Below are 9,032 nucleotides of genomic sequence, written 5' to 3'. Positions count from 1 at the left end.
TTCTTGTCTCCCCCACTAACAAGTGGGTCCCACGTGTATGGAGAGTTGGACCAGTTGATGTGGCATGTCTGGTGGGCTGCTGAATACGCAAATTGTATGTGCAATCATATCTTAGGACTGGTGCTCCATGTTTGGAGACGGTATTGAGTCGATATCCTCAAGTATAAGGATTGCATTGATACACTTTGTGAATTTAAGGACTGTTTTGGTCCTAGCCAACGAGTTTAGGAGGCAACAGTGCATTTTACTCGTGAAAAAGGAGATGACTTAAAAAATTCAAACCATAAGAAATAAGCACAAAATAGCCAACTCATCCCTTCGTGCAAGCGTGGGAAGAAATTCAACAAAGGTTTTCTACTTTCGACAACTTGTCGCCACCGTCGGACGATTTTTATTTTTTTGACAACAACCATCAGAAAATTTCTTCACACGTTTTTTTTTTTTTGAGCAAATTTCTTCACACGTTTGATTTCTGTATGAGCCACCAAATCTAAAGTGCTATAGAGGAGGCGGATAAGCCCAGGCTCAAACAGAAAGCGCGGCCCAGCCCAGCCCGACTAGTCCCATACTCCCATTCCCCCACCCCCGGTCCTCTGACTGCCGCCGACGGACGACGATGGCGTCCGTCCCCGAGACGCGGCCGGCGCCGCTCGCCGCCTTCGCGTCGCTCCTCTCCGCGCGCCGCTTCGGCGCGGCGAAGTCGATGCTCCCGTTGCTCCTTACCCCGACCCTCCTCGCGGTCCCCTTCGCCGACCTGGCGGCCGGCTCCCTCCCGCGCGCCGCGCCGCGGCACGCCGTCGCGTCCTTCCACGACATGCTCTTCCGCGCGTACGCGGACGCGGGCGCCCCCGACCGCGCGGCCGAGGCGCTCGACCTCACCGTCTCGCGCCTCGGCAGCCTCGACCCGCGCTCGCTCACCTCGTCGCTGCTCTCGCTCCGCCGGACCGGCCATCTGCTCCCCGCCGCCGAGCTCCTCAGGAAGGCGCTCGCTTCCTGCCCGGGCTGCATCACGCCTCTCTCGGCCTCGGTCGTCGTCGACGGCTTCTGCAAGGCCGGCCGCATGGACGACGCCCGCCGCCTGCTCGACGAAATGCCAAGGCACGGCGTGAAGCTCAACGCGTGCTGCTATAACCCGCTGCTGGACACCTACACGCGCCAGAAGAACGATGCACGGGTCGCGGAGGTGCTGAAGGAGATGGAGAGTGGAGGCGTGGAGCCGACGGTCGGGACGTACACGATCCTTGTCGATGGTTTGTCGACGGCCGGGGATATCAGCAAGGTGGAGTCCGTGTTTGATGAGATCAAGAGGAAGAATGTCGCGGGCGATGTCTACTTCTACAGTGCGGTTATCAATGCGTATTGCCGGGCTGGGAATGTGCGGAGGGCGTCTGAGGTGTTCGATGAATGCGTTGGCAATGGCATCGAGCCGAATGAGCGTACATATGGAGCGTTGATCAATGGGTTCTGTAAGATTGGGCAGATAGAGGCTGCTGAGATGTTGCTGACAGATATGCAGTTGAGAGGAGTAGGGCATAACCAAATCATTTTCAATACGATGATTGACGGGTATTGTCGCCATGGCATGGTGGACAAGGCCCTGGAAATTAAGGCGGTCATGGAGAGGATGGGCATCCAGTTGGATGTCTATACATACAACACGCTTGCGTGTGGGCTCTGCAGGGTGAATAGAATGGAAGATGCCAAGAAGCTACTGCATATCATGACAGAGAATGGAGTCGAGTCAAACTATGTCAGCTACACCACGTTGATCAGCATCCATTCCAAGGAGGGTGACATGGTAGAGGCAAGAAGGTTGTTCCGAGATATGGAAGGTAAGGGGTCAAGACCGAGTGTTGTAACCTACAATGTCATGATTGATGGGTACATCAAGAGTGGGAGCATACGCGAAGCCGAGCGGTTCAAAAAGGAGATGGAGAAGAAAGGGCTTGTTCCAGATGTATACACTTACGCCGCACTAGTTCATGGGCACTGTGTCAATGGGAAGGTGGATGTGGCACTCCGGTTGTTTGAAGAGATGAAGCAGAGGGGTGCTAAACCTAACGTCGTGGCGTACACAGCTCTTATATCAGGTCTAGCAAAGGAAGGGAGATCAGAGGAGGCCTTCCAGTTTTATGACAATATGTTGGCAGCTGGATTGACTCCAGATGATACTCTATATTCTATGCTTGTTGGGAGTCTTCATACAGATAAAAGAAAAGATGAAATCCCATGAAGAATGTAAGATTTGTCAGGCTTATTGTTGTTAACAGATGATATCATAAGGGAATTTACCGAATCCTTTCTCACATGCATCACTGTAAATACCTAGGCTGGTAGTGCCGTCACCATGTCCATGGCTGATGTGTGACCGAGATCCGGCGTCGCTACCAGGTCGAGGCAGGACTGCTGAAAGGCTGACACCAACACTGATTTGGTGCTGTACCAGTCCCATGTCACCGAATACCTCCACATGGAGGTCGACATCATGTAAGGTGAGGGCTTGGTTTTACCTTGTTGACTTATCTGAATGGATAGAAACCTATTGGCGTATTATTTTGTTCAGGGTTTCAGGCCTATGCATTTTGAAGTATCGAATGCTTAATTGTTATGAGATGAGGGGGTTTGCCTATTTTGGAGCATTTCAATGCTATTTTTTTCGTTACTTCTGAGTGCCTTGAATTTGGGTATTCGGCACCTGTATCAGATTATTTGCCGAATAGATGAAATGTTAAGTTTGATTTTGAAATTGAATTAGTTTATAAACCTGAAAACTGAGGATCAAAACATGATGGGCTGAAGTGAGCAAGTGTATACATCATTTATAGCACCACCACCATATAAATGCCCGCCAGTCTTCAGTTTGGCAGTCTTCCAATGCGTTGACTTACTTTGACTGTCAAATTTTGGACATGTTGGCTTCAGTTTCTTCCTCTGGCATACAATCTTTAACATACTCTGGAGGTTGTTGTTTTCACTTGAAGTTAGCCAAGCGCCAGAGCCTTTGGATGTCGGTAATGACTATTATGGTCTTTCTGTTAGTTCTTGACAGGCATTGGAAGTTAGAACCTCTTTAAACTGTAACTATCCTAGTTTATTTGGTAATCATGAATGGTAGAATCTTCAGAGTTTTTGGCCTAGGATTAGTGGTCTGCTGTTCTTGCAAAGCTGTTTCCTTTCGGCCAGGAACTTGATATGCTTAGTGGCCTGATTATAGACAACTAGATGTACTACTGAATTACAAATTTATGTCACAAGATTTTTGTTTTGAACTTTTGATCCACCACTTTCTTGTAATCACAGCATGTGGTCGCAGTTAGGTTGGCATGGTAAGTTGTAAACACCAATAGGCTGCTGCCATCATGAAATTCTTCTTCCACATTGTACTAGCATTAGCCAAAGCAGAAGCTATCAAGTTGGCTTAATCATGCAGTCGATGCATAACTTTCGTTTGCTTATAATGGCACATCTATGATACACATTGTTTGAACCATGTGATTCTGATTTTACAGCTTTATGCTTGCAGGTCTGGTTTGGCTACAGTACAGTCGTTACTGAAAGATTTGTGTTCTCTGTTCTTGCCAAATCGCAATCAATTTAAAGTTCTACCACCATTCTGGATTGTGCAACTTTTACATGGCGCAAGGTAAGGGCGGAAACGACGCGAGAAGCGGAGATCTGGTCTATACTAATACTATCCTAGCTGAAAACTTCTGTTCTCAGGATGTTCTGTGGTCAACTTGTTATGCTATTGCAGCATTACTTAATGCCCACTGCGGATTGCGCCGTGAGCTTCTTATTATGCTTGTAATACCATACTAGATTGTTTAGTTTCTCTGGAAGAAAATGGATGTGTAAAATCGGCAACCAAAGGATTTGATTCAGAGTATTTACGGAACCATTTCTCTAATTCAAGTAGCTTTCAAAATACAAGGTATATAGATCTGGGACAAGATATTCAATTATTGTCCATGACTCCATGTTATAATGTTTCACTCTTACAGGGTCTTGAAACCTCTGCACTCCAGTTTGCTGATACCGACATAGTGGTAGTATGTGGCAAGCAAGCGCGATGTGCAAGCCAGTTCATATACATATCTACCCCTCCTGACCTAATGTGCTAGTACTATGTATTTGCCTAATTTTCTGGGTGGTCCAGATGACTAAGTTGAGCATCCACCTGCACAAGTTCTGTTTGAATCAGGGATCGCAAATTTTTCATGCTTTCACCGCAGTTTGTTGTTCCGTCTTTTCATCATCAGTCTTGAGTACTTGGTCTTCTTGTGTCTGCCCTGTTTGCTCCGTTTTCGAGCCCGCCTTCTCTTCCTGGAGGGCAGACCTGATCTCTTTGATGTCCTTGAAGCAACAAATAACACAATGTGAGCTTGAAATGTTTCAAGGAAACACAGAGAGCCAGACGGCAGTAAAAAGGTGGACAGAAAGAGGACACACGGATCTCAGGTGCTGCACTTCAGAAGCAAGTCCCTCCTTCACCTCCACAAGCTCCTATATAGGTAACTTATTAACCGTCAGCACAATGAAATCATGAGCATGTACAATACCAACTAAGTTTAACACGAAAGCATATCCCGTTTTGAATCTAGTGTTTTCGATTTTGTATCGTAAACGTTGATATATTTTTCTATAAACCTGGCCAAAATTTTAAAACCTATTGACTTAAAACCAACCTAATATGCGAAGTAAACTAAAAAGAAATGGAGGAGTGCTACTCACGTTGTGGCAGGTCTTGACCTGCGCCTCGACATTGGAGCGCCACTTCTGCACCTCCTGAAAACGCAGGCTTCGAGCCAAGGTCAAAATCAAACTTCTCACATCACATGAGCCCTTCGATGCATGCTATCAGGGCTATCCGACGGCCCACATACGATACCTGTTTGAGCTTCTGGATCCTGGCCAGCAGCTCTCCCTGCGACGAGGTCAGCTCCTGCAAACCACCACAAAATCGGCCGATCGCCATTAAAACCCTGGCTAGCAGAGCTCGACGGATGAGGCTCCAAATGATCTGACCTTGATGCGCGCGTCCAGCGGCTCGAGCCCGCCCGACAGCTTCTGCAGATCGGGAACAAGCGAGAATGGGTCAGAGCCGTCGTGGAAGGAAGCCTGTCAGGTTACTGTTGCTCAAGCGCGTGTTCGTACCGTACGAGTCGCCGGCGGCGGAGCAGGAGGCGGAGTCCGGGCGGCGGTCTCCGCCATCTGGGCTTGGGGAGGGCTTGATCGGTCGCCGGTGGGGAGGGAGGGAGGGTGGATCGAGCTCGATGGCGACGCTGCTGGTGCTGGCTTTGTAGTGCCTCGTGGACACTTGTCTGAAGGTGTATTCTAGTTTCAAACGTAAGCAAAGTTGTTGGGGTTTGGTTGCGGACACTTGTCTCCCGCCTTCGAAGGCATGTTACGTACGTACGTGACAAAGGGAAGGAGATCTCCAGCGCCTTTTCAGATCGAGATCGAGAGTATGCAGCGTGTGATCCACCGCTCCTCCCCTTGGGAATCAATGCAAATGGCCGCGTTGGGTGGGTTTGTTTGTAGTACTAGCATAGCATCCGGGCTTGAAGAGAACGAGAAGCAAGCGTAGTCAAATTAATGAAAGACATATTGTAGAACAAAATAATATTGAGTACTCATTTCCATCTCTCAATTCGAGTAAATAGCATAAAACTACTACATTGGATTATGGTTCCGACAAACCATCGAATTATTTTTTTTCGTTCATAACTATCAAGTCAGGGTCAGCTGTTTCAAAAAACCCAAATCATTTGGCGTTTTACAATTGATCTATGACCGTCAGAGCCCGCGCGTAAGAAAACTGATTGTTTGACAGTTAACTGATATATGGGGTCACATGTCAGTGTCTCTTCCTCATTCTCTTCAATCCTCCTACCTCCTTATTCCCTAGGAGGGCGACGGAGCGCCGTCCGCCTCTCCTTCCACCAACGCCGGTCAGCCCTCCTTCCACCTCGTCGTCGTCGGCCGGCCGCTCCTCCACCTTCACTACCGCCCCCTTCCCCGGAAGCTCTTCTCCTCATCGCGACCAACAATCCAGCGCGCCGCCCGCCTCGTCCTGCAGCCATGGCGCCCCATTTGCCGCCCTCCGCAGAGCCAGTGCCACCGTCCAGAGGCGCCGCCTCGCATTGTCGGCCAACCCCCAGCAGCCATCGCTCGCGCAGGGTCCAGGAGGAGGTGGTTCTCGGCTGCGGGTGGCACAGGCGGCTAACTCCGGCAGGGCCACGTCCATGGCGGCGTCCAACAAGGCGACGAACTCCTCCACCTGCACCCCCCGACGAAAAGGAGCTCCACGGCGGCGCCATGGCTGCTGCCCGCGAGCTCCGTGCGGCGGCAGCTGGCGCACGGCCATGGGAGGGACCGGATTGCTTCTATCAGAAGTTCATAGGGACCCGATTGTGTTTCAAAAAGTTTGCACGGACCCGATGGCATTTTCAAAAAGTTTACCGACACTGACATGTGGGACTCACATGTCAGTTAACGATCAAATAGATGGGTCTTTTAGGTGCGGGACTGACATGTCATAAATCAGTTTTATTTTTTAACAACATGGATTTTGGGTTTTTTGAAACAACCGACCTCTGACTTGGTAGTTATCAGCGAAAAATAATAGTTCGATAGTTTTTGGAACCATAGCCTGAATTGTAGTAGTTTTATGCTATTTACTCCTTACTTTTCTACCCACTTTGAACTTTAATCGCTGAAAATTGGACATATTGGTCACTCGAGCGTGACATGGTATAAATTGATGTTTGGTTTTTGTCGATGATTCTTTTTGGCCCGATCCTTATCGCAATTTCAATGCCCTCCGTCACCATCACGTAGCAGATTTTGACCACTTATCGTTGGGATCAGCTCCATCACCATCATGAAACTCGGCAAGTGCTCTGTCATGGTAATTTGCGTTCAATACCCATATGAGGATTGCGAACACGTCAAAGATCCAGATGATGCACACAAGGAGGGATTTACACAAGTTCAGACCCTCAAATTGAGGTATAGCATCCTACTTCATGCTTGTCCTTTTGATGATCTAGGCTCGTATGAGAACTAGGGTTTGTGTTTACAAGGGGGTCGATCCCAGGATCTCCTAGGGGCTGCAACGTCACATGGCATGTCAGAATAAGGTGCCTATCAGTTCCCCCTGTCGAGCCTTAAATAGGTGGTCGGGCAAGGTTACAGTCCCTGAGCTGTTCGGATAGTTTTCCTATGCTATGTATGTTAGCTAACAAAGGATCAGTTTGTACATGGGATTCCTAGCCTCATATGAAGTGGAGTCCTTCATGTTGTCGCATTAGGCGGTGACACTCTCTAAGTTGTTGGTGGATGTCAAGTCATGGGCTTAGCCTGCCCTACTCTAGTTGGGCCTCTTATGTCCTTTGTAGTTACACCCCGGTGGCATGAAACCGTCAGTAGCCCTAAAGCTCTTCGAGGTCTTGGCTGATGATCTCTTTTTGACTTCTGTGTATGTGAATGACGTTCTTAGGAGTTAATTGCATAAAATATCAACATTAAAGGCTAGGGTTGCAGAAATCACACTTCTACAGTTTTGTGCCAAAAAACACTAATTTCGAGGCTATTTTTTTGCAAAAAATACTGGTCACCCGTTTCGTTCGTTTTAATCACGTTTATGATAGTTCACAAATAGATAGAGTATCATGGAACCCCCTCCCCCCCGCGTCGTTGACCGGAGCCAGCACGCTCAAGCTCAACGGCATTCGGGGCGAGGCCACCGGGGTAGCTGGAACCAGCATCGCCGCAGAGCCAACCACCGCCATCGCCGTGCACCCGTGGCTCCACCGGCACACTCCATCGTGCTCGTCATCGTGCCTCTCCCGTCGTTGATCGGAGCCGGCCCCGCCAACCTAGCCACCTTCACACCCAAACCATCCACTCCCCACCCATGCTCGTCACCTTGGCGTTCTCCTGTCGACCCGCACCTGTTCGGACGAGGTCCGACCGGGAATCCAGCGACTGCCGTCGTTGACGGTCCGCCCAGCGAACCAGACCACTGCCTCACCCCCGTCATCCAGGGAATCGTACCGTCCTGCCCGTCCTCGATGATGCCGGACTGTGGCCGCCATCGGAGGAAGCAGCAGATGCACCAGTCGTGCACGGGGAGACAGTGGTCCCGAGGGACAAATTTTTTTTTTTTGGGGGGGATCTGTATGATTGTAAGTGTTGTAGCCAAATTTTTTTGCTTCATATGAACTTCGCCTCCTTCATGAACAAACTTGCTCCCTCTATGCATGAATGCTAGCTTTATCCCTAGTGGTCCACGACCGGATCGGTGGCAGATGAAGCTCAGAGAGGACCCGATTGCTTTTTTAAGGGTGTTCTTGCGAAACAAAATGGTATGAGGATGTAATTTTTTTTCCGTGACCTTGTTTGGCGGAACCCACCTATCATAATCATGATCAAAATGGCCTAAGTCACTCACTAGTTTTTTTGGCAAAAAATCAGCCTCGGAATTTGTGGGTTTTGGCACAAAACTGTACAAGTGTGGTTTGTGTAACCCAATCCTTCAATGTTGATGTTTTCTGTAATTAACTCCGTTCTTAGAGATAATGATCGGACTAAATGTGCACTGTCATTTTGATCGACATACATGCCTTGATAAGCTCAAAAGTACACGAAATAAGATTTTGAAGAATCTACAATCCGCATAGGAGACGATCTTTAAACCGTCGTTTATATAATAGATGATTTTTTATGAAGTCTGAACATGGGGGGTCGGCGCGCCCTGATGCTTGTCCCTCCCTGGTGGTCCTCCTACCTCTGTTCTTTGGCATATAAATTCACATATATTACAAAAACCGTAGAGGACATCGCAAAACACTTTTTTCGCGAGCGCAAGTCTCTGTTCAGCGGCGATCGCATTTAGAGCTCCGTTCCGGCACCCTGCGGGAGGAAGGATCGATCACGGAGGGCCTCTTCATCAACCTTGCTGCCATCGTGATGATGTGTGAGTAGTTCACCATAGACATACGGGTCCGTAGGTAGTAGCTAGATGTCCA

The 9,032-nt window shown here is 48.8% G+C and overlaps 2 protein-coding genes across 3 annotated transcripts; one reads left to right on the top strand and one right to left on the bottom strand.

Annotated features, from left to right (window-relative positions):
* Window positions 1–600: 600 nt before the first annotated feature.
* LOC123424776 (pentatricopeptide repeat-containing protein At2g32630-like) lies at window positions 601–3,907 on the top strand. 2 transcript variants are annotated; one of them, XM_045108467.1, is made up of 3 exons: window positions 601–2,238; window positions 2,330–2,492; window positions 3,524–3,907. In XM_045108467.1, exon 1 carries the CDS (start codon window positions 617–619, stop codon window positions 2,231–2,233), a length of 1,617 nt encoding a protein of 538 aa, XP_044964402.1. In that variant the 5' UTR covers window positions 601–616; the 3' UTR covers window positions 2,234–2,238; window positions 2,330–2,492; window positions 3,524–3,907. The 2 variants fall into 2 exon arrangements, with proteins under 2 accessions (XP_044964402.1, XP_044964401.1); XM_045108466.1 differs by having other exon boundaries at window positions 601–2,492.
* Window positions 3,908–3,942: 35 nt separating this feature from the next.
* LOC123424779 (actin cytoskeleton-regulatory complex protein pan1-like) lies at window positions 3,943–5,291 on the bottom strand. The gene is made up of 6 exons (XM_045108468.1): window positions 5,155–5,291; window positions 5,026–5,067; window positions 4,889–4,942; window positions 4,732–4,785; window positions 4,450–4,503; window positions 3,943–4,353 (listed from the first exon to the last, which is right to left on the bottom strand). The coding sequence occupies exons 1-6, from the start codon at window positions 5,209–5,211 to the stop codon at window positions 4,216–4,218; spliced, it is 399 nt and encodes a 132-aa protein (XP_044964403.1). The 5' UTR covers window positions 5,212–5,291; the 3' UTR covers window positions 3,943–4,215.
* Window positions 5,292–9,032: the final 3,741 nt, after the last annotated feature.

The sequence above is a fragment of the Hordeum vulgare genome, chromosome 2H, assembly GCF_904849725.1.
Source record: "Hordeum vulgare subsp. vulgare chromosome 2H, MorexV3_pseudomolecules_assembly, whole genome shotgun sequence".
NCBI classification, from domain to species: domain Eukaryota; kingdom Viridiplantae; phylum Streptophyta; class Magnoliopsida; order Poales; family Poaceae; genus Hordeum; species Hordeum vulgare.
The sequence above is the reverse complement of the archived record's forward strand: the minus strand, read 5'-3'. Positions and strand labels throughout refer to the sequence as shown.

Bases quoted from the DNA above. Each gene is read 5' to 3' on its own strand.
- LOC123424776 (XM_045108467.1), top strand. From the start codon at position 617: ATGGCGTCCGTCCCCGAGACGCGGCCGGCGCCGCTCGCCGCCTTCGCG.
- LOC123424779 (XM_045108468.1), bottom strand. From the start codon at position 5,211: ATGGCGGAGACCGCCGCCCGGACTCCGCCTCCTGCTCCGCCGCCGGCG. The intron at 4,786-4,888 runs GTATCGTATGTG...CTGCGTTTTCAG, and splicing joins GGATCCAGAAGCTCAAACAG to GAGGTGCAGAAGTGGCGCTC. The intron at 4,504-4,731 runs GTGAGTAGCACT...TTACCTATATAG, and splicing joins AGGTCAAGACCTGCCACAAC to GAGCTTGTGGAGGTGAAGGA.